The sequence below is a fragment of the Gorilla gorilla genome, chromosome 15 (assembly GCF_029281585.2).
Source record: "Gorilla gorilla gorilla isolate KB3781 chromosome 15, NHGRI_mGorGor1-v2.1_pri, whole genome shotgun sequence".
NCBI lineage: Eukaryota > Metazoa > Chordata > Mammalia > Primates > Hominidae > Gorilla > Gorilla gorilla.
The window spans coordinates 119,096,892-119,121,915 of record NC_073239.2 but is presented as its reverse complement, the minus strand read 5'-3'; the positions used below and the strand labels follow the sequence as shown (position 1 = coordinate 119,121,915).

At 45.8% G+C, this 25,024-nt stretch overlaps 2 protein-coding genes across 17 annotated transcripts in view; one reads left to right on the top strand and one right to left on the bottom strand.

The window, feature by feature from the left end:
- The window catches only part of WDR20 (WD repeat domain 20), an 83,729-nt gene extending 65,676 nt beyond the window's left edge, over nt 1–18,053 (bottom strand). For 3 of the 14 annotated variants that reach the window (XM_004055715.5, XM_031001965.3, XM_019009890.4), the window contains exon 1: nt 17,504–17,809. In XM_004055715.5, the coding sequence (XP_004055763.1) occupies nt 17,504–17,752 (249 nt within the window). In that variant the 5' untranslated portion in view covers nt 17,753–17,809. Of the gene's footprint in view, nt 1–17,503; nt 17,857–17,946 lie in introns of those variants that run through there. The other 11 variants (XM_055361584.2, XM_019009893.4, XM_063698186.1 and 8 more) reach the window with 10 other exon arrangements.
- A 218-nt stretch (nt 18,054–18,271) lies between these two features.
- LOC109023259 (uncharacterized) overlaps nt 18,272–25,024 on the top strand; it is a 44,367-nt gene continuing 37,614 nt past the window's right edge. For 2 of the 3 annotated variants that reach the window (XM_055361599.2, XM_019009895.4), the window contains exon 1: nt 18,272–18,426. In XM_055361599.2, coding sequence (XP_055217574.1) covers nt 18,272–18,426 — 155 coding nt within the window. The remainder of the gene's footprint in view (nt 18,427–25,024) is intronic. The other variant, XR_002002644.4, reaches the window with a different exon arrangement.

Genomic DNA, 25,024 nt, shown 5'->3' with positions numbered 1-25,024 from the left:
TGAGACAAATATTACACTGTCATCACCTACTATCTGAACCAAATGGAACAGAGTCCACCTTGTGGAGTGGTTCTTGTATTCTGCCCTCTAGTTAGGGCAGCAAGAATGATCAGGAAGAAGAAAAATGAAGCAAAAAGCATGGCCAGCTTAGAATTCTAGATAAGCAACTGCTGAGTGAAAGTACCACAAGAGAGCTCCTCATGGAGCTAAAAGTTTCACTTCACAGGACATAAGAAACTAGTTACCCTTCTTATATTCAATCACACATGAGATACTAAAGAAGTTAAGTGAAGACTTATCTAAATCAGGGTGCTTAAACTTTCTGTGCCATGGACTCCTTACAATTGTTTTTTGTTGTTTTAGAGACAGGGTTTCTGTTGCCCAGGCTGGAGTGCAGTGGTGTGACCATGACTCACTGCAGCCTCAACCTCCTGGGTTCAAGTGATCCTCCCACCTCAGCCTCTTGAGTAGCTGGGACAACAGGCATGTGCCACAATGCCCGATAATTTTTAAAAATTTTTTGCAGAGATGGGGGTCTCACAGTGTTGCCCAGCCTGGCCTCAAACTCCTGGCCTCAAACAATCCTCCCACCTCAGCCCCAGTAATTTTTATTTATTTTTTATTTTGAGACGGAGTCTTGCTCTATCACCCAAGATGGAGTGCAACGGCACAATCTCAGCTCACTGCAACCTCCGCCTCCCAGGTTCAAGCGATTCTCCTGCCTTAGCCTCCCAAGTATCTGTGATTACAGGTGCCTGCTACCACGCCCAGCTAGTTTTTGTATTTTAAGAAGGGGTTTCACCATGTTGGTCAGGCTGGTCTCGAATTCCTGCCTCAGATGATCCGCCCACCTCAGCCTTCCAAAGTGCTAGGATTACAGGCGTGAGCCACTGCACCTGGCCCCAGTAGTTTTTAAATGCATAAATTTATAAAAGAAATCTATGGCCAGGCATGGTGGCTCAGACCTATAATCCCAGTACTCTGGGAGGCCAGAGCAGAAGGGTCACTTGAGCCCAGGAAGTCAAGGCTGCAGTGAGACCCGGTTTCCAAAAAAAAAATTCTACATTAAAGTACAGTTGTATTATACTCAATAACTATAACTTTTCAAAAATTTCTTAATTACATATCGAATAACAAGATCTAATGGGGCCAGGCGCAGTGGCTCACGCCTGCAATCCCAGCACTTTGGGAGGCCGAGGCGGGCAGATCACGAGGTCAGGAGATCGAGACCACCCTGGCTAACACGGTGAAACCCCATCTCTGCTAAAAACACAAAAAAATGAGCTGGGCGTGGGGGTGGGTGCCTATAGTCCCAGCTACTCGGGAGGCTGAGGCAGCAGAATGGCGTGAACCCGGGAGGTGGAGCTTGCAGTGAGCCGAGATCATGCCACTGCACTCCAGCCTGGGGCACAGACCAAGACTCTGTCTCAAAAAAAAAAAAAAAAAAAAAAAAAGATCTAATGGTAATTTCAAAGTAGTGATGGATGTAAATGATATTTGACACACATGCAACCACCACAATGTGATAATGAAAACATCTGTGGGCCGGGAGTGCTGCCTCTGCCTCATGCCTCTAATCCCAATGCTTTGGGAGGCCGAGGTGGGAGGTTCGCATGAGCCCAGGAGTTCAACACCAGCCTAGGCTATAATATAGTGAGACTTTGTCTCCACAAAAAAAAAAAAAAAAAATTAAAAATTAGCCAAGCTTCATGTAGACCCATCTACCTGAGAAAGTCAGGTGGGAAGATCATTTGAGCCTGGGGGTGGAGGTTGCAGTGAGCCCACATCACACCACTGCACTCCAGCCTGGGTGACAGGGAGACCCTCTCAAAAAAAAAAAAGGAAAAAATGTCTGTGATTTTCATTGATAATTGCCACAGGTCCCATTATTATTGTGATGTCGTCTATATTCATAACTGAGGAACATGTTAAATGTCAGAAGTTAGTAAAATAAATAAATAAATAAATTTTTTAAAGTGAAATATTTTTCCCATTCAGGCTACCCTCTAAATTCTAGTCAGGCTAAGGAGCCCTAATGAGTCAATGCTGTCTAATAAAGCAGACACAGTCTGCACATCTACAAAGGGATGGAAAATGCTGAGCTCCTATATCTGCTTTCCCTTCTCCCCAGAGTCCCTTCAACCTTTGAAAATTCCCACACTGCTCTCCCAGTAATCTCTCTCTGGTCTCTAAGGCTGCTCTCCTTTCCCCATTCTTACCCAGTTCCCCCTTCTCCTTGCAGGGCTCCAGATGAAAGAAAACAGCAGTCAATTAGCAGGTCACATGTGAGAGATAGTAGAATGAGTCAGTTGCAGCCCTTTGGTATATCCTTGTATAACTAAAAGAAATATCTTACATTTGACAGTACCTTACCATTTCTGAAAGAGTGTTTATATAATTATCTCACTAATCCTAAAAAAACAGTGAAGTAGGCAGGACAGATATTCTCATCTCTATTTACAAAAAATGAAACCCGAGGCTCTGAGAGGTTAAACGACCTGCTCAAAGTCACACAGATCATCGTACAAAAGGCAAAATATGCACTGTTGGAGCAATCTCAACCTCTAAAAAGGCTCCAAACATGAGTTGGTCTATTTTAAACTCAGAACTGCTGGGATGGCAGCTTCAGGTTAATGCAGGAAGTAAAAGCTGGACAAAGTCACAAGTCTTTATCCTATCAATTATTAATAATCCTATCAATTATTATCCATGTCCTTGAATCCATTTCTTCTTCCATAAAGTAGGAACAATAACAATAAATGACTGCCTGACCTTACCTCCCATAAAGCTCAACTAAAGTGCTCTATGTAAATGCTTTATAGACTGTGAAGTTATCATTCTCACCAATAATCAAAGACAGCATACAAACAAAAAGGCAACAAAGTATACATTCATTTATTCATTCAATAAATATTTCAGTGCCTGCAACATGCCAAGCACTGTTCTAGGTACCAAACAGGGAATACAATGATGAATAAGACAGAAAGGCTTATTCATGCTCTCAGGAAGCTTATGTTCAATAAGGAAGGTGAAAGAGAGAGACAAATACATACATAAGTAAACATGACAATACCAGTGCTATGGTCCGAATGTTTGTGTCCCCTCAAAATTCATTTGTTGAAACCTCATCACCAATGTGATAATATCAGGAGGTAGGGGCTTCTGGGTGATTAGATCATGGTGGTGTGGCTCCCATGGATGGGACTGGTGCCCTTATAAAAGAGGTCCCACAGAGCTGCCTTCCCCCTCCACCATGTGAGGACACAGTGAGTAGACACCAACCAGAAAGAGAGCCCTCACCAGATAATGAATCCGCCAACACCTTCATCTTGACTTCCCAGACTCCAGAACTGTGAGAAATACACTTCTGTTCTTTACAAGCTACCTAATCTATGGTATTTTGTTACAGTAGTCTGAGAGACTAAGACAACCAGTAGTAAGTAGTATATGAAAGATTTTTTCTTTTTTTGAGACAGGGTCTTGCTCTGTAACACAGGCTGGAATGCAGTAGCATGAGCACAGCTCACTGCAACCTCAAACTCCTATGCTCAACAGACCCTCCCATCTCAGTCTCCCCTGGAACTACAAGTGCGTGCTACCACATCTAGCTCATTTAAAAAAATTTTTAACATAGTGAGACAAGGTCTCAAACTCTGGGCCTCAAGCAATCCTCCTGCTTCAGCATCCCAAAGTGCTGGGATTATAGGCATGAGCCACTGTACCCAGACAAAGGATATTTAAAAGAGTGATGTTACTGAAGGTGGCCAATAGCTACCACAAATCGATGGTCAAGAGTAGGTTCTCTGATGGATGGTGACATTTCAGCTGTGATCTAAACAGCAAGAAGGAGCCAGCAATGCATAAAATAAGGGAGGTGAGCATCCCTAGTAGAGGAAGCAGTTAGTATAAAGAGGTTCTAGGGAGGGCACAGGTTGTACTAGCAAATCTCATCTAGCAGTGTATTCGGCTGTCCTTCCATTGCTACAAGGAAATACCTGAGACTGGGTAATTTATAAAGAAAGAGGTGGCCGGGCACGGTGGCTCACGCCTGTAATCCCAGCACTTTCGGAGGCTGAGGCGGGCAGATCATGAGGTTAGGAGATCGAGACCATCCTGGCTAACATGGTGAAACCCCATCTCTACTAAAAATACAAAAAATTAGCCAGGCGTGGTGGTGGGCGCCTGTAATCCCAGCTACTCCAGAGGCTGAGGCAGGAGAATGGCGTGAACCCAGGAGAGGGAGCTTGCAGTGAGCCGAGATCACACCGCTGCACTCCAGCCTGGGTGACAGAGCAAGACTCCATCTCAAAAAAAAAAAAACAAAAAAAGAAAGAGGTTTCACTGGCTCATGGTTCTGCAGCCTCTACAGGAAGCATAGTGCTGCCATCTACTCAGCTTCTAGGGAGGCCTCAAGAAGCTTTCAATCATGGCAGAAGGTGAAGGGGGAGCAGGCACTTCACATGGAGAAAGAAGGTGCAAGAGGGAGACAAGGAAGTGCCACACACACTTTTAAACAGCCAGTTCTGGAGAGAACTCGTACTCACTAGCGTAAGGGCAGCACCAAGTAGATGGTGCTAAACCATTCCTGGGAAATCCACCCCTTGATCTAATCACCTTCCACCAGGCCCCACCTCCAATACTAGGGATTACTATTCAACATGAGATTTGGGCAGGGACCAGAGCTCCCAATGAGACTCCTAGTCCTGTGCTTACTGACAATAAAAGTCCCTAGCTTATTGTTAAGCACTCTGGTTCTAGGGTTGAACAGAACTGGATTCAAACCCCAGGACAATGGCTTATTAGTTTTGTAACCTATGCAAAGTATCCAGTTGCTACAAACCTCATTTTCTCACCTGTAAAATAAGGATACTAATAGTGTCTACTTTATAAGATTATTTGCAAAGATTTAACGAGATCATGCGGCCAGGTACGGTGGCTCACGCCTATAATCCCAGCACTTTGGGAGGCTGAGGCAGGTGGATCACGAGGGCAAGAGATCCAGGCCATCCTGACCAACACGGTGAAACCCCGTCTGTAGTAAAAATACGAAAATTGGCCGGGCATGGTGGCACATGCCTATAGTCCCAGCTACTCGGGAGTCTGAGGCAGGAGAATTGCTTGAACCTGGGAGGCGGAGGCTGCAGTGAGCCGAGATCACCCCACTGTACTCCAGCCTGGTGACAGAGCAAGACTCCGTCTCAAAAAAAAAAAAAAAAGAGAGATCCTGCATAATCTGTTAGCGCAATATCCATAATTATCCATAATCCACGCTATTATTAACATGATTAATATGTTATTAATAATGTCAGCTATTACTATTATTACATGATCTCTTAAATCTTGCTGTCTTTCTTATCAATACTTCCAGGGATGTTCAGATCATTTCTTTATATCTGAGAGGAAGAAAAAGAGTACTCATGGGCCAGGGTGCAGTGGCTCACACCTATAATCCTACCACTTTGGGAGGCTGTGGTGGGAGGATGATATCAGGTCAGGAGTTCAAGACCAGCCTGGGCAACATGGTGAAACCCTGTCTCTATAAAAAAATATAGAAATTAGCCGGGCATGGTGCCCACAGTCCCAGATACTCAGGAGGCTGAAGTGGGAAGATCCCTTGATCCCAGGAAGCAGAGGTTGCAGTGAGTTGAGATCATGCCAGTGCACTCCAGCCTGGGCAACAGAGTGAGACCGACCCTGTGTCCAAAAACAAAAAAAGTAAAAATTAGCCAGGTGGGTGTGGGTGGTAGCATGCTCCTATAGACTCAGCTACTCGGAAGGCTGAGGCAGGAAGATTATTTGGGCCCAGAAGGTTGAGGCTGCAGTGAGCCATGATTGTGTCACTGCACTCCAGCCTAGATGACAAAGTGAAATCTTGTTTCATTAAAAAAAAAAAAGAAAAAGGAAAAGAAAAGAGTACCCATGTCATATCTCTTCTATAAAATATTTCCTGGCCCAGCATGGTGGTTCATGCCTATAATCCCAACATTTTGGGAGGCCAAGGAAGGAAGATCGTTTGAACCCAGGCAAGACCAACCCAGACAACACAGCAAGACCTCATCTCTACCAAAAAAAAAAATTAGCCAGGCGTGGTGGTGCAAACCTGTAGTCCCAGCTACATGGGAGGCTAAGGTGGGAGGATGGCTTCAGCCCAGGAGTTCAAGGCTGCAGTGAGCTATGATTGAGCCACTGCACTCCAGCCTGGACTACAAAGTGAGACCCTGTCTCAAAAAAACAAAAACAAAAACAAAAAAACACCTCCTAATTACTTTTTAGCCTACTATTTCCCACTCTCAGGAATCACATCAGTATCAGTCATAGTTCGTTTTTTGACAGAAAAGCTCGTGTAAGAGGCCTAGGCACAGGCCTTGGGTTTAACATCAGGCTCTACCATAGCCCTTCATTATCGGTGGACACACTACAATCTCTCCAATGACAAAAAAAAAAAAAAAAAAAAAATTCCCCAATGGATGGTTTTGAAGAGAAAATAAAAAGGCTATAAACTTTAAAGAGTTATGCATTTATCCTCTTACCAACTGTACACAGCACCTATTAATAGGCAATGTTCAGTTCTGAATGCCTTTTAGCAGCTGCCTTATCATTGCTGGTTTACTTGTCTGTCTCACCACTAGACTGTAGGCACTTTGGGGCCAGGGACTATGTCTTATTTATCTTTGGATCCACAGGTCCAATAAATGTTAGTTGAATGAATAAGCCCTTGATTATTCCATTGGACTGTGAACTCTTTGACAGCAGAGATTCTTAACAATATAGAGCAGGCACTCAGTAAGTCCTCTTAGAATGAGTGTGTGAATATCATGTCCGTCCTTGGTTAGATGATACTCTTAAGGTCAGGGCCCATACCTCATACTTCTTTGATTTCCCAAAGTCTGGCATACTGCTTTTCACACAAAAACTACTCAAATATTTATTCAATGAAATATTAAGGCAAGACAGAGCTCTAAAGCAGAGATCCAAGTAAGTAAAGAGAATGAGCACCTGTACAAGTTTTACTGTAGCAGAACAAAAAAGGGTAGTAAAAGGGTAAGCTGGCTGTGAGTCAACTAAAGAAAAAAACAGCTTCATGGCAGAGCAATAATCTACAATGCGGTAACTAAGATGTTAAAATATTCCCTCTTACTGAATTATTCTTACTTTTTTTTGAGATGGTCTCATTCTGTCGCTGAGGCTGGAGTGCAGTGGCTCAATCACGGTGCAGCCTTGACCTCCCCACCCTGGGCTCAAGCAGTCCTCTTACCTCGGCCCCCTGAGTAGCTGGGACTACAGGCGCACACCACCACACTCAGCTAATTTTTAATTTTTTGTAGAGATGGGGTCTCACTATGTTGTCCAGGCTGGTTTCCAACTCCTAGCCTCAAGAAATCCTCCCACCTCGGCCTCCCAACGTCCTAGGATTACAGGCGTGATGTAATCCTATGCCAGGCCTGATTCTTACTTTGTAAATATAAAATCCTTATAAATTCCTTCCTCATGAATGAACCTTCTTTCTTATAAAACCTATATATTTAAGCTATTTTCCTACTGATACAAAGCAAGATAAGCTGTAACACAAACTGATTTGGCATGTTTTTAGAATAACATATCTACTTTTTAAAAATCTACTACAAAATAGAATCGACGTCCGGGTGCAGCGGCTCATGCCTGTAATCCCAGCACTTTGGGAGGCCAAGGCGGGTGGATCACGAGGTGAGGAGTTAAGAGACCAGCCTGGCCAATACAGTGAAACCCCATCTCTACTAAAAAATACAAAAATTAGCCGGGCATGGTGGCATGTGCCTGCAGTCCCAGCCACTCTGGAGTCTGAGGCAGAGAACTGCTTGAACCCAGGAGGCAGAGGTTGCAGTGTGCTGAGATCGAGCCACTGCACTCCAGCCTGGGCGACAGAGTGAGACTCCGTCTCAAATAAATAAATAAATAAAATAGAATTGATGACACAAAATATTTCTCAATTTACAAATTACCAACTGGCAGAGAAGCTGAAAAGTTGAGAAAAACGCTAAAAGAGCAGTCGACATCTAACGCTCAATCAGAAATAAAAATAAAGCATTTCTGAAATTAGAAATACAAGGCAACAAATTTAAAAATTTATAAAAAATATGATCTGCACACAACATTTTAGGGCAAATTATCTATTTGAAACCCAATGCAATATTCTTCTACTAGGCAGAGAAATACTTTTCCACTTCACCTTTACTCCTTAATTCCACTTGATACTTATATTGCTATGCCACATGCAGAGCACATACCCTCTACTTTGTATTATAATGATAAATACAAAATCAGCCGGGAACAATGGCTCACATCTGTAATCCCAGCACTTTGGGAGCACAAGGCAAAAGGATCACTTGAGCCCAGGAGTTCAAGGCCAGACTAGGCAACACAGCAAGACCCAGTCTCTACAAAAGAAAAAAATGTATTTATTTATGTATTTTTTTTGTTTGTTTTGTTTTGAGAGAGTCTCACTCTGTCGCCCAGGCTGGAGTGCAGTGGCACGATCTCAGCTCACTGCAAGCGCCACCTCCCGGGTTCAAGTATTCTCCTGCCTCAGCCTTCCGAGTTGCTGGGACTACAGGCACCCGCCACCACACCCGGCTAATTTTTTTTGTATTTTTAGTAGAGACGGGGTGTCACCATGTTAGCCAGGACGGTCTCAAACTCCTGACCTCGTGATCCGCCCGCCTCGGCCTCCCAAAGTGCAGGGATTACAAGCGTGAGCCACCGCGCCTGGCCTACAAAAAATTTTTTAAAAATTATCCAGGCACAGTGGCACACGCCTGTAGTCCCAATTACTCAGGAGGCTGAGGCGGGAGGATCACTTGAGCTCAGGAGGTTGAAGCTGCAGTGAGCTATGATTGTGCCACTGCCCTCCAGCCTAGGTGACACAGTGAGACCCTGTTCCAAACACACACACACACACACACACACACACACACACACACACACAAAGCCAAACTCTTTAAAGACAGGAGTGTTAAATACACTTCACATCAGCCACAATAGACAGCAGTGCCTTGTATATACCAGTCATCAATAAATGCTTGATGAATGAGGATTATGATTTTTTTGTTTTTTTTTTTTTTTTGAGACAGAGTCTCAGCTCTGTCAACCAGGCTGGAGTCCAGTGGCACAATTTCCACTCACTGCAGCCTCAACCTCCCAGGCTCCAGCAATTCTCCCACCTAAGCCACCTGAATAGCTGGGGCCACAGGCGTGCACCACCACACCTGGCTAATTTTTTCTTGTAGAAATGAGCTCTCACTATGTTGCCCTGGCTGGTCTCAAACTCCTGGGGCTCAAGCAATCCTCCTGCCTCGGCCTCCTAAAATACTGGGATTAAGGGCATGAGCCAAGGTAACTTGTCACTGATGCTGTCAATTTCAAGTGTCCTGAAAATTAAAACTGAAGTCTACCAATTAGAAATGTCTACCAATTAAGGTTACTTCTATTTTTAAGGTCTTCTCCTGAATAACCAAACAAGATCACATTTCATATTACTGTACAAACTAACCTCACTGAGAAACAAACAGAATTATTCTCTGAGATACTAAATTCCAGACGACAAAAATCTTCCTATTTTTAAAACAAGGTTCTTGGCCAGGCGTAGTAGCCCACGCCTGTAATCCCAGCACTTTGGGAGGCCCAGGCAGGTGGATCACCTGAGGTCAGGAGTTCAAGGCCAGCCTGGCCAACATGGGGAAACCCCATCTCTACTAAAAAGACAAAAATTAGCCGGGTGTGGTGGCAGGTGCCTGTAATCCCAGTTACTCGGGAGGCTGAGGCCTGCGAATGGCTTGAACCCGGGAGGCAGAGGTTGCAGTGAACCAAGATCATGCCATTGCACTCCAGCCTGGGGAATAGAGTGAAACTCTGTCTCCAAAACTAAAACTAAAACTAAAATAAAATAAAACAAGGTTCTTTAGCCATACAGCCAAACCACTCAGTGACAAAATCCACCATGTTTTGATGCTTGCTCAAGCTCAAGTTTGCCATCAAAGCACATTACCCTTAAGTCACTATATTAAGTCAATGATAATAAATATCATATAAGTGACATTTCTTGAGGGCAGAGACTTTGACTACACCCAGCATCTAAAACAGTACCTCATATCTGGTAGGCATACTCCATGAATATTTGCTGAAAGAATGGCATTCATGACTATCTCACAGACTTCCATGACATATTCCAGGTGCTTCTCACCATTGCTCATATCCACCCATGAAGTCCTCCTTTTTTGGGGAGGTCTCGCTTTGTTGCCCAGGCTGGAGTGCACTGGCACGATCTTGGCTCACTGCAACCTCCACCTCCTGGGTTCAAGCGATTCTCCTGCCTCCTGAGTAGCTGGGATTACAGGCATGCGCCACCATACTTGGCTAATTTTTGTATTTTTAGTAGAGATGTGGTTTCCCCGTGTTGGCCAGGCTGGTCTTGAACTCCTAACCCCAGATGATCCACCCACCTCAGCCTCCCAAAGTGCTGGGATTACAGGCAACCCATGGAATCTTTCAAAATCTCATGACCCCCCTCCTCTTCAAAGCCAAGAGAACCCAGGTATAGTATGAAAGTATCTCCTGCTTTAAATGATATGTTAAGATGCTTTCCCCTCAGTATGCAAAATTCTAAAGTCAAATAAATCATTAATATTTCAGAAGTCAGCAAATAGCCCTTAATGGAAAAGAAACACAAGTTTCCAGTCATTCAGCAACCCTCTGTGACCTACTAAATTAAGTACAAGATTTCTCAAAGTAAATCAAATACAAAAAGTTACAGACTTCTAAACCTCTTTCTAAATTATAAAAGTGGAGCCAGGGAGGTGTGAAAAATTACAAAAGGGGAGAAGGGTGTGAACATGACCCTCTCTGAAGCAGTAAAGTATCTAAAACAAGTCTGTGGGGGGGAAATTTTTTTTAAAGGCATCTAGTTCACCCTCCCACACAAAGCAGGAATTCCTCCAATGTCACCAACAGGTGGTCCTGCAGTTTTTGACAAAGAGACAAGAACATTTCCCATATGAGCATTCCCGTAACAGAACGCTCATTCTCTCTCAAGTCAACCCATTACCTTCTTCTTTAATCAGGATCTAAAAATATTTTAGCTTTTATCAACTGACTCTTCTTCTGGCCCCAACTTCATCTCAGCATCATGAACATAAAGCTCTTCTAGCCGGGCACGGTGATTCACACCTGTAATCCCAGCACTTTGAGAGGCCGAGACGGGTGGATCACAAGGTCAGGAGTTCAAGACCAGCCTGGCCAAGATGCTGAAACCCTGTCTCTACTAAATATACAAAAATTAGCTGGGCATGGTGGCACGTGCCTGTAATCCCAGCTACTTCAGAGGCTGAGACAGGAGAATCGTTTAAAACCCGGGTGCCAGAGGTCGCAGTGAGCCAAGATCAAGCCACTGCACTCCAGCCTGGGCGACAGAGCAAGACTTCGTCTCAAAAACAAACAAAAAAACAAACAAAAAAACTCTTCCAGCATAAAGACCTAGAAATCACAATGTTTTCAGCTTGCTTTCCCAAACACCCCACCCCTCTCAATTCCAAATCAAGTAGGCAATGAATCAAAGAGATGAAGATATCTCCCCAATAGAATGATGAATCCATTTTCATTAAAAAAAAAAAAAAAAAAAAAAAAACTGAGTACAGAATCATATTAGCTTTAGAGATGGAAAAACCTTAGAACCCTCTAAATCTACTTCCTACCTCCTGTAGTTATCACTTCAGTAACTTCTCTGGGCAGTACATTTGTGACCTGGAATCTTAAGATGTGGGGAGGTAGGAAGGTTCTTTGGCTTGAATGTTAAGTAATTCTGAGTATAGTTTTTGTTTATTATTGATTGTTTTGTTTTTTTGAAACAGGCTCTCACTCTCTTGCCCGGGCTGGAGTGCAGTGGCACGATTACAGCTCACTGCAGCCTCAACCTCCCCAGTTCAAGTGACCCTTCTACCTCAGCCTTCCAAGTAGGTGGGACTAGAGGCATATGACACAACGCCCACCCTTGTAGAGACACGGTTTCACTATGTTGTCCAGGCTGGTCTCAAACCCACACGAGGTTTCACTGTGTTGCCCAGGCTGGACTCCTGCAATCCTCCCGCCTTGGCCTCCCAAAAGTGTTAGGATTATAGGTATGAGCCACCACTCCTGGCCTGAGAACAGTTTTTAAAAGTTGTACATGGATCTTGTAGGTGACATGGTTTGACAGAAGTAGATCAAAAGTAATCTGTGTCATTTGTTTACTATTACTTCATTGTCTCTTACACGATTTCCCTATTTTAAGAAGGTTAAATTTTTTACCTACTAGCAATATTTTTAAATGTCTTTTAAAAGATATGAGCTATTAAAAAATACCCAAGTTACTTTTGGGCCCAAAACTGAATAGGTTTTTCATCTTCTAAAGATCTCTTTCAAATTTGGCATAGATAGACATGGCTTTACTCAGTCATTCACTCAACAAGTACACAGCAAGGGCCTAACTCTAAACTGGACACTGCACTGGGCATTGAGAAGATGGAGAGCAGGAAAGATAAGGTCCCTATTCTAAGGGAGCTTTGTTTTATAGAAGGCACAGTTGGATCATCACACAGAATTACAAATTCAGAAAAGTGCTAGGAAGGCAAAGCACAAGATGCTCTAAGAACATATAATAGAGCCTGTAATCCCAGCGCTTTGGGAGGCTGAGGCAGGTGAATCACTTGAGGCCAGGAGTTCAAGAGCAGCCTGGCCAACATGGCAAAACCCTGTCTCTATTAAAATACAAAAATGAGCTGGGCATGGTGGCACATGCCTGTAATTCCAGCTACTCGGGAGGCTGAGGCACAAGAATCACTTGGGCCCGGGCGGCAGAGGTTGCAGTGAGCCAAGATCACATCACTGCACTCCAGCCTGGGCAACAGAGCAAGATTCTGTCTCAAAAACAAAAAAAAAACAAAACAAAAAAACATGTAATAGGGGAAAACTGATACACCATGGGGATTCAAAGAAAAATTTCCTGAGGAAGTGATGGTTAAGCTGAGATCTGAATGGAGGCCATTCATATTTATGTAAAAACAGATGTCCATAAAATGAGAGGATTGGTCCAATAAGCCCAGCTACCTTACCTTTGGCATCTTTTATCCTACATCCTAAAACAATCTTTTTTTTTTCTTTTTTTTGAGACAAAGTCTAGCTCTGTCGCCCAGGCTGGAGTGCGGTGGTATGATCTTGGCTCACTGCAACCTCCGACTCCAGGGTTCAAGCGATTCTCCTGCCTTGGCCTCCCGAGTAGCTGGGACTATAGGCAAGCACCACCACGCCCAGCTAATTCTGTATTTTTAGTAGAGATGGGGTTTTACCATGTTGGCCAGGCTGGTCTCAAACTCCTGACCTCAGGTCATCTACCTGCCTCGGCCTCCCAAAGCGCTGAGATTACAGGTGTGAGCCATGGCGCACAGCCCCACTCCCCTTTTTTGTTGTTTTAAAGAAAGGGTCTCATTCTGTTGCCCAGGTTGGGGTACAGTAGCACAATCATATCTCACTGTAACCTTAACTCTTCGGCTCAAGAGCCCTCCTCAGCTTCCCAAGTAGCTGTGACTACAGGCACATACCACCATGCCCAGCTAATTTTTTTTTGTTATTATTTTTTTGTGGACACAGGGTATTGATATGTTATCCAGGCTGGTCTCAAACTCCTGGGCTCAAGTGATCCTCCCACCTCAGTCTCCCAAAGTGCTGGGATTACAGGTGTGAGCCACTGCACCCGACCACAATCTCTTTTTTAAAAAAAGGAGAACAAAGTATGTAATAAAGATGTTTACGGCCGGGCGCAGTGGCTCACGCCTGTAATCCCAGCACTTTGGAAGGCTGAGGAGGGTGGATCACGAGGTCAGGAGTTCGAGACCAGCCTGGCCAATATGGTGAAACCCCATCTCTACCAAAAATACAAAAATTAGCTGGGTGTGGTGGTACGCACCTGTAGTCCCAGCTGCTCGGGAGGCTGAGGGAGGAGAATCGCTTGAACCTAGGAGGCAGAGGTTGCAGTGAGCCAAGATTGTGCCACTGCACTCCACCCTGGGTGCCAGAGCTAGACTTTGTCTCAAAAAAAAAAAAAAAAAAGATGTTTAAAAGCTAGTAGTTGAAAGTCTTTTGGGGAGAGGGACAGGGTCTTATTTAGCTCTGAATACCTCACATCACCTTGCCTAGTATTATTACTATCACAGTAGTCACTCAAATCTGGTGAAATGATTAGTGTCAGTATTAAATCAATGTTAATACTGTCTTTAGTTAAATAAATTTGCAAAACTACATCTCCTCACACAAGAAACCCCATTCTAAACTTCCTCGATTGTGAAAAGATGTTCTAATCTACCTCAAGAATTTAATAAAATAATATATGGCAAAATGCCGGGGTAGATTCTGAAGTGCTTGGAGTATATGATATCCCTGTGATCAAAAAGCTGGATCAGTCTCTTCTAAGCTAGTTTAGACTCAGCTGTGCTTCATTTTCCTTACTATGAGAAAAAATTCTAACAGGTTTGCATCCCCTCTCTGGCCTTGGTTCGCTCTGAGGAGGGTGAAATAACAAACTCTAAAGTTCCTTCTAGCTCCAGACACTGACCTGTAAACCTTTTAAAAGGATCAAGATTGCACTCCTCAGCATGAATGTTAGACTACTTCCTCACCGACTCCATTTCCCCAGGACCCCATGTTTCCTCTCAGGAATGGTAGCACGTAATTAATGAGTTAAGTTCTTTAAAAGACCTATTTTCTACTCATTTTACACACAGACTTAAGTTGAATTTACTCATCTAAATTAGATCTTCTGAATAATCCAAATAATTATTGTAAAATTTTACACGCCTCAAAGGACCAAAAAAAAAAACAAAAAACAAATAACAGTCAAAACAGCCAACTGTGCGCTGGGCGTGGTGGGTCACACCTATAATCTCAGCACTTTAGCAGGCTGAGGTGGGAGGATCGCTTGAGGCCAGGAGTTCAAGACCAGCCTGGGCAACACAGCAAGACCTCCATCTCTAAAAAACATTTTTTTTTTTTTAATTAGCCAGGGTGGTGCACACCTGTAGTTCCAGCCACTAGGAAGGCTGAAGTGGGAAGATCATTTGAGCCCAGGAGTTTGAGGCTGTAGTGAACGATGACCATGCCACCGCACTCCAGCCTAGGCAACAGGACGAGATCCTGTCTCTAAAAACAAAAGTAAAAACATGTTTAATAGCCAACTGTCAAAAATAGGTTTATAACTACTAACTCTAAAAAGTAAATTTTGGTTTTCCAATTAAGGAAAACGTATTTCCTATATTTTAAATCAGAAAATAGTCATAAAAAGTCACTTATACTCAGAAATAACAACAAATAAATGCCAACTCATTCATGGAAAAAAATGTTTAAGTTACAATTAATAGAGAGTAGAAACATCTGCAACACAATGCAAACGTATCTACAAGATACTACCACATGAAAGTGAAATTTTACCCAAAAAACGTTAAAACACTCAAATTATGTAGGTAAGGGCAATTTACGTATTTCACATTTATCTTGTTTAAAATAATTTTTTGGTGTGGTTTTAAAAACCTTGCCTCCCTTTACCCTTCAGGGAATAGCATCCCACTAAAAGGGAACACTACTGTAATGATACTTCCAGGCAAGAAACCTGTCTTTATGATGTAAAACAGGGCTACCAGATCCAGATAAGGTCTGCCATTAGGATGCTTCGGAAGTCATAACATTTCAAAGAAAAAAAATTTTTAAGTAATTCCTACATTAATAATTGCTAGTTAGTGAATTTAGTTTTTAAGCACATCGTATTTTTATATAAATAGAAATTTTTATAACTTAAAATTCTAAACTTAATTTTCTGAGACAAAACTGGTCCTTTCACTCTGATTATCAATGTCAAGACGGCAGCTTCTTATTTGACAGTTAGTATTTAACTATATTTTACATCTACTGAGTGTTTCAGGGCCTTAAAGTTCATTATGATTATTATATTATTAATTACAACGTGCACTGTAACATTCCCTTTTTAAAGAGGTGCAAATAGAAGTTAAATAACTTATCCAAGGTCACCCAACAAGTCAGTGACAAAGTTGGGAGTAGGAGTAAAACTTCAGCCCCTAGACTGAAGACTACTTCGAGCTTTTGCAATTCCAAACGAGGAAAAAAAAAAGGTCAAGCGATTTACCCTTAACAACTTCCAACAGCATACCCTAAATACAGTGGTACAGTGGTACACTTATTATCATAAAGACTAATAAAAAAGATTCACCCTGAATGAAAGAAACAACTTTGCTACATTTAGATACCACTGTCATTTCCCTAGCTCTTGTAACAAGCGAAAATCCTGTACTGGATCTGGCTATATTCAATCCTGAAGAATGTTCACTCTTCAATATGAACAATTTATTTTCATGCTAACATGCATTTACGACTTAATCTTTTATCACCTTGTCCTATTTGGAGGTGCTGTGGGATGCATTAATTTCCTCATTCTTCCATGACATCAAGTCAAAGACTACAATCTCAAAAATAAGCAATTCTCAGTGAAAACATAGTTACACAGCCAATGAAAGAAAAACTCTAATAAATGGCTGCTTTTAAAGAGATACTTTTAAAGGATGCTTACATGTTTCACAGAATTACCGGTAACTCGCCCGCCAAGAAGGATGGTCCCTTTAAAGCAGCTTTTAAAGCATATCACTCCCTGTTTGGGACACAGTCTGACTTGTTGGACAAGATTAATCTGGGCACTCTCACACAACCCCTCTGAACCAGCTTAGTTCACTGGAAACATCATTTCAACTGTAGTACTCAGCCCTTCGCATACTACAAGGGACAAGATGACTCTCCTTAACAATCTTTCAGAAGGTCCCCACGGCGGAGACAGTGACAGCCGTCCTCCCGCGGATGTTTTTGGAAATAGAAATGTTAACACCAGGAGAGGCTCCTAGGAAGTGTCAGTGCGGCAGCAGGTGGAGTAGCCCTGCGTGCCGAGCAGGTTCTTTCTGACCTAGTCTCAATCCTCCGCTTCCCGGCCCCGGTTCCGCCTTACAGAGATCTTGTTAAGCCGTCTTGCGTCCCTGTTCTCTAACCCAGGGCGAGACTTCCAACCCTCCAGGGAGGCGAGGCAATCGAAGCAGACAAGACGGCCACCTCACCTCTTCCGGGGACTCGCAGGCCCGCTCCCTGGCCATGTCAGAGCCTGATGGACCAGGCTGGAGGGGACGCAGCCGGCTCCCCCGGGAGCCTCCCAGCCAGAACCCCCGCGCCCCACGGTCCCTTTCCACTGCCCCCACCCCTTCGAAACGCCACCGCCACCACCCTCCTTACTCCTGAATCCCCTCTCCTCAGGAGTACCCCAGTGGAGTTACCGGCCCACTCAAAAGTAAGAGCGACGGCCACCCCTCTCGGTCACCCTGGCCCCACTGTCACCGCCCTGCTCCCGGCCTCTGCCTACGCCGCTGGCTGGCTCCGGTGACGCCCGGGTCGGTACCTTGCGGACCCCCTTGTAGATATAGAAGTACAGCTCCCGGCCCACATTGAAGCAGAGGCGGTCGCCGTTGCCAGACTGGTCGTTGAGGTTTACGAAGGAGACGCGGACAGGGTTGGATCCCTGCGAGTTGAAGGGCACCCGGTTGGGCCGGCTGTACTCCGAGTGCGGCAGCAGCTTGTACAGACCTTCCCGGGTGGTGAATTGGGTCTTAATCTCGTTCATCTCCTTCCCTCCTCCCTCCGTCGCCATCTTGGAAAGCAGCGTTCATCCTGCCCTAAGTGCCCGGATCACGCCCACCGCGCAGGCGCTGTTCCTGGTGCTCCCTCTTCCCCCACCCCCTGCCTCTTCCTTCTCGCCCCTCCCACCCGCGGGCCAGCCCTGCGAGGGCGGGCCAAAGGGAAGGGGCGGGCTTGTTTACGGCCCGACTGCGCAGGCGTGCTCACCTGGCGTGCTCCACCCGACTGGGCGTCCGCAGGCTCCTCCCCCGGGTGTGGCCTCCGGGCGGCCTGGCTGCTTCCCAGGTGATGCCGGCTTCAGCTAGTGGGGTCTAGTTGACCGTTCCGCAGCCGCCAGGGCCAGGGGAAAGCCGGTCAGGGGGAACCGCGGCGGGGCTGGTGTCATGAGCCTGAGGTGAACTTGAGGGTGCCTCCTCAGCGGTCTCCCGCCCTGCCCTGAGGGGCGCCGGGACCCCAAAGAGCGGAGGAAGAGCGCCACCCCGACTGCCACCGCTTCGGAGCCAGCACGCGGGGTACCCTACGGGGAGCGCGGATGCCCCCGTGTTCGGGCGGGGACGGCTCCACCCCTCCTGGGCCCTCCCTTCGGGACAGGGACTGTCCCGCCCAGAGTGCTGAATACCCGCGCGACCGTCTGGATCCCCGCTCAGGAAGCCCCTCTGAAGCCTCCTCGCCGCCGTTTCTGAGAAGGTACCAAGGGACTCAAGATTTACGCTTCACTATGTTTTATTTCAGGCGGGGTAGGGGGAGAGAAGAATGTGGTACAGCATAGGTGTTCTCAAGCCAGATATCCTAACTCCTGCGTGTGATGAGCACTGGCGGCCTCTGCTTCTTAGCGGAGGTTTGTCCTCTCCAGCTGTTCAGAAACACGGGGCGGGGAAGCGCTTTGGGAACCGGGGACTGAATCTTTTTAGGATTCACTTCTCTTGCTCAGTAGTTTACGAAGAGCTCTTAATAAAATTTAAGGTAATTGATTTTTTTTTACAGAAGCCTCAGGTGGAGTCTGTGAGATTATTTACTAGGAGATCCATAGGGATAGTTGTATGCATGTAATGTACAGGGTCTAGATTTATAAGGACGGGCACGCGTGTCAAAGTAAGATTCAACAATCACTATTTTATACCTGGGTTTCTTGGCATGTTACACCAGAATAAGAAAGCTTCTAAAGTGACAGAAACATTCTAATAGAATTCCAGGGAGGGGGGAAGCCAACATTTGTAACACCAAGAATGAACTATTCCTGGAAGTTCAGATTATATCTGGAGGGGCACAAAAGAAGTGAATGGAGAGAATTTCTAAGGTAGGAGGAGTGTAAATCATAAACATCTTCCGTATTAAAAACCAAGTAGATACCAATAGAAACTGTGCCAATGATGTAGTAATACATTTGATAATAATATCTTTAGCCTTTGTAGTGTTGGGAAAAAAAAAGAAAAAAAAGCACTGAAGTACTTCTTAATTAATAGAGCCTGAAAAATACTTAAAATTTTTTCTTAAAATTGTTTTGATGTTATCCGACTTTCCCTAATCTTAAAACACCAGGGTATGTTCTGTGGTTACCATGGCTATATCCCAAACTCCATAACTGTGTTATTTTACATTGAAAACACGTATTTTACAATAATCAACTTGAAGGATAGTGACATCTTGAATCATCTAAAAATAATTTATCTGTGTTTCCTAATTATCAAGAGGAAAAAAAGTATAATTTTTTGGGGGGGAAAAAAAACCCAGCGAGCAAAAGTTAAAACAAAATTTTGTATTATTCTTCAATTAACCATAACATTGTATTTCCCATAATACCTATATAATTCAAGCATTCTATCAAGATTTTACCCTATATAAATTCAACATTTGATTATAATCACAGTAATAAACTGTTCACTTTGTCTGATGCATAGCCTTTGGTTTTGTTTTGTTTTTTTTTTTAGACGGAGTCTCGCTGTCGCCAGGCTGGAGTGCAGTGGTGCGATCTTGGCTCACTGCAACCTCTGCCTCCCAGGTTCAAGCGATTCTCCTGCTTCAGCCTCCCGAGTAGCTGGGACTACAGATGTGCACCACCACGCCCAGCTAATTTTTGTATTTTTAGTAGAGATGGGGTTTCACCATGTTGGCCAGGATGGTCTTGATCTCTTGACCTGCTGATCCGCCCACCTTGGCCTCCCAAAGTGCTGGTATTACAGGCATGAGCCACAGTGCCCAGTCCCATGCATAGCCTTTGAATAGTCTCTATTTTTATTCTTTTTATCTCATAACTTTTCCCCCATATTCAAAGATTCAATAAGTAACACCCAAATCTAAATAACTAGGCCTGAATGGCCAGGCGTGTTGGCTCACACCTGTAATCCCAGCACTTTGGGAGGCCGAGGCGGGCAGATCACGAGATCAGGAGTTTGAGACCGCCTGGCCAACATGATGAAATCCCATCTCTACTAAAAGTACAAAAATTAACCAGGCGTGGTGACACATGCCTGTAATCCCAGCTGCTCGGGAGGCTGAGGCAAGAGAATTGCTTGAACCCGGGAGGTGGAGGTTGCAATGAGCCGAGATCGCACCACTGCACTCCAGCCTGGGCAACAGAGCGAGACTCCATCTCAGGAAATAAATAAATAAATAGATAAATAAATAAATGGGCCTGACCTAATTTTATTTCTGATTTTCAATTTCAAACCGGGAATTAAAAAAAAATTTTTTTTTTTTTGAGATGGAGTCTCACTCTGTTGCCCAGGCTGGAGTGCAGTGGCACAGTCTCAGCTTTCCACCTCCCAAGTTCAAGCGATTCTCCTGCCCCAGCCTCCCGAATAGCTGGGATTACAGGCGCATGCCACCACACCCAGCTAATTTTTGTGTTTTTAGTAGAGACGGGGTTTCACCACGTTGGCCAGGCTGGTCTCGAACTCCTGACCTCAGCTGATCCACCCACCTCAGCTTCCCAGAGTGCTAGGATTACAGGCGTGAGCCACCGCGCCCGGCCTCAAACCGGGTATTTCTTTTTTTTGTTTCCTTTTTTTTTTTTTGAGAGAAGTCTCGCTCTTGTCCCCCAGGCTTGAGTGCAATGGCTCAATCTCGACTCACTGCAACCTCTGCCTCCCGGATTCAAACGATTCTCCTGCCTCTGCCTCCCAAATAGCTGGGATTAAGGCACCTGCCACAACGCCTGGCTAATTTTTGTATTTTTTAGTAGAGACAGGTTTTAACCATGTTGGCCAGGCTGGTCTTGAACTCCTGACCTCAGGTGATCCACCAGCCTCGGCCTCCAGAAGTGCTGGGATTATAGGCGTGAGCCACTGCGCCCGGCCCAAACCAGGTATTTCTTTTTTTTTTTTTTTTTTTTTTTTTTTTGAGACAGTCTCACTCTGTCGCCCAGGCTGGAGTGCAGTGGCATGATCTCGGCTCACCGCAACCTCCGGCTCCTGGGTTCAAGCGAGTCTCCTGCCTCAGCCTCCCGAGTAGCTGGGACTACAGGCATGTGCCACCATGCCTGGCCAATTTTTTTGTATTTTTAGCAGAGACGGGGTTTCACCATGTTGGTCAGGCTGGTCTCGAACTCCTGACCTCGTGATCCGCCCACCTCGCCCTCCCAAAATGCTGGGATTACAAGCGTAAGCCACCGCGCCCGGCCCAAACCGGGTATTTCTAAATAAATTCATCAGTCTCTAAACCTTATGAATTATTTTTTCATTTCAAACTTGAATCATTATGATGGTTTTGTGCATTAATTCCTTCTAAACAACTACCAAAATAATTTTCTAAAAACAGTGCTTTAGACATTACATATTCTTTTGTCCAAAAACTTTCAATTATTTGAAATACCCACACAATTTAAGTCATACTGAGAGGTGACAACGTGGTGGCAGTCCTCAGAGCCCTGGCTTGCTCTCGGCGCCTCCCCTGCCTGGGCTCCCACTTTGGCGGCATTTGAGGAGCCCTTCAGCCCCCCACTGCACTGTGGGAGCCCCTTTCTGGGCTGGCCAAGGCTGGAGCCCACTCCCTCAGCTTGCAGGGAGGTGTGGAGGGAGAGGCGCGAGCGGGAACCGGGGCTGCGTGCGGCTCTTGCGGGCCAGCTGGAGTTCCGGGTGGGCGTGGGCTTGGCGGGCCCCGCACTTGGAGCAGCCAGCCAGCCCTGCTGGCCCCAGGCAATGAGGGACTTAGCACCCGGGCCAGTGGCTGCGGAGGGTGTACTGGGTCCCCTAGCAGTGCCGGCCCACCTGCGCTGTGCTGGATTTCTCGCCCGGCCTTAGCTGCCTTCCCGCGGGGCAGGGCTCCGGGACCTGCAGCCCGCCATGCCTGAGCCTCCCACCCACTCCATGGGTTCCTGTGCGGCCCGAGCCTCCCCGACGAGCACCACCCCCTGCTCCACGGCGCCCAGTCCCATCGACCACCCAAGGGCTGAGGAATGCGAGCGCAAGGCGCAGGACTGGCAGGCAGCTCCACCTGGAGCCCCGGTGCAGGATCCACTAGGTGAAGCCAACTGGGCTCACACCAATCAGCACCCTGTGTTTAGCTCAAGGTTTGTGAGTGCACCAATCCACACTCTGTATCTAGCTGCTCTGGTGGGGCCTTGGAGAACCTTTATGTCTAGCTCAGGGATTGTAAATACACCAGTCGGCACTCTGTATCTAGCTCAAGGTTTGTAAACACACCAATCAGCACCCTGTGTTTAGCTCAAGGTTTGCGAGTGCACCAATCGACACTCTGTATCTAGCTGCTCTGGTGGGGCCTTGGAGAACCTTTATGTCTAGCTCAGGGATTGTAAATACACCAATCGGCACTCTGTATCTAGCTCAAGGTTTGTAAACCAATCAGCACCCTGTGTTTAGCTCAAGGTTTGTGAATGCACCAATCAACACTCTGTATCTAGCTGCTCTGGTGGGGCCTTGGAGAACCTGTGTGGAAACTCTGTATCTCACTAATCTGATGGGGACGTGGAGAACCTTTGTATCTAGCTCAGGGATTGTAAACGCACCAATCAGCGCCCTGACAAAACAGGCCACTTGGCTCTACCAATCAGCAGGATGTGGGTGGGGCCAGATGAGAGGATAAAAGCAGGCTGCCCAAGCTAGCATTGGCAACCCGCTCGGGTTCACTTCCACGCTGTGGAAGGTTTTGGTCTTTCGCCCTTTGCAATAAATCTTGCTACTGCTCGCTCTTTGGGTCCACACTGCTTTTATGAGCTGTAACACTCACCGCGAAGATCTGCAGCTTCACTCTGGAAGCTAGCAAGACCACGAGCCCACCGGGAGGAACGAACAACTCCAGACGTGCTGCCTTAAGAGCTGTAACACTCACCGTGAAGGTCTGCAGCTTCACTCTTGAGCCAGCGAGACTACGAACCCATCAGAAGAAAGAAACTCTGAACACATCCGAACATCAGAAGGAACAAACTGCAGACGTGCCACCTTAAGAGTTGTAATACTCACCGCGAGGGTCCGCGGCTTCATTCTTGAAGCCAGTGAGACCAAGAACCCACCAATTCCGGACATGATACACCAGCACTTCTCAGCCTGTTTCTTACCTACTGCATAAATTCTCCATTCCAGTCAAACGGTTCTACTGTCATCTTTTTTTTTTTTTTTTTTTTTTTTTGAGACAGAGCCTTGCTCTGTCGCCCAGGTTTGAGTAGTGGCTCCATGTCGGCTCTCTGCAACCTCCACCTCCTAAGCCCTGGCAAACCTCCCAAGTAGCTGGGACTGCAGGCATGTGCCACCGTGCCCAGCTAATTTTTGTATTTTTTGTAGAGACGGGGTATTTTTTTTGAGACAGGTCTCACTCTGTTGCCCAGGCTGGAGTGCAGTGGCGTAATCTCGGCTCACTGCAACCTCTGTCTCCCAGGTTGAAGCAATTCTCCTGCCTCAGCGTCCCAAGTAGCTGCGACTACAGGCGCCTGCCACCATGCACGGCTAATTTTTGTATTTTTAGTAGAGACGTGGTTTCACTATGTTGGCCAGGCAGGTCCCAAACTCCTGGGCTCAAGCAATCCACCCACCTCTGCCTCCCAAAATTCAAGGCATGAGGCACCATGCCCAACCTGCTGTCATCCTTAGCTATGTCCCTTGCTAGAGATGACCTTCCCCCAACTGCCCCTCTTTCTCCTTCATAGTGTATTATTTAAGAACTAGTTTAGGCTGGGAGCCGTGGCTCATGCCTGTAATCCCAGCACTTTGGGAGGCTGAGGCGGGCAGATCATCTGAGGTCAGGAGTTCGAGACCAGCCTGACCGACAGGGAGAAACCCCGTCTACTAAAAATACAAAATTAGCCAGGCGTGGTGGCATATGCCTGTAATCCCAGCTACTAGGGGGGCTGAGGCAGGAGAATCACTTGAACCTGGGAGGCGGAGGTTGCAGTGAGCCGAGATCACACCATTGCACTCCAGCCTGGGCAACAAGAGCGAAACTCCATCTCAAAAAAAAAAAAAAAAAAAAAAAACTAGTTTAAATCCCATTCTCACCAAGCCCTGGGTAATAAAACCATATTTGAAACCAAAGATTCTCAACTCAGGACCCATAGTTGGCCTCAGGGAATGTTTGAACTCCCTATAATTGTGTTCAAAATTTTGTGTACATATTCATTATATCATTAGAGTCTTATCAGCATGTGGTAATTATCTTCTGTTGTTTTGTTTTGTGATGGAGTTTTGCTCTTGTTGCCCAGGCTGGAGTGCAATGGCATGATCTCAGCTCACTGCAACCTCCACCTCCCGGGTTCAAGCGATTCTCCTGCCTCAGCCTCCTGGGTAGCTGGGACTACAGGCGCCTACTACCACGCTCGGCTAATTTTTGTGTTTTTAGTAGAGATGGGGTTTCACCATGTTGGCCAGGCTGGTCTTGAACTCTGGATCTCAGGTGATCTACCTGCCTTGGCCTCCCAAAGTGCTGGGATTACAGGCGTGAGCCACTGCGCCCAGCCCGCCCCCACCGCCGGCTCCCTTTTTTTTTTTTTTTTTTTTTGAGACAGAGTCTGGCCCTGTGGCCCAGGCTGGAGTGCAGTGGCACAATCTCAGCTCACTGCAACCTCCACCTCCCGGGTTCAACCAATTCTCCTGCCTCAGCCTCCTGAGTAGCTGGGATTACAGGTGCGCACCACCACGCCAGCTAAATTTTTTTGTATTTTTAGTAGAGACAGGGCTCTGCCATTTGGCCAGGTTGGTCTCGAACTCCTGACCTCAAGTGATCTGCCCACCTCGGCCTCCCAGAGTGCTGAGATTACAGGCATGAGCCACCACGCCCAGCCCTTTGTATTGATATTTATGTTTTTTACGTATATGCTACCTTTTAGCCAGATTGTATG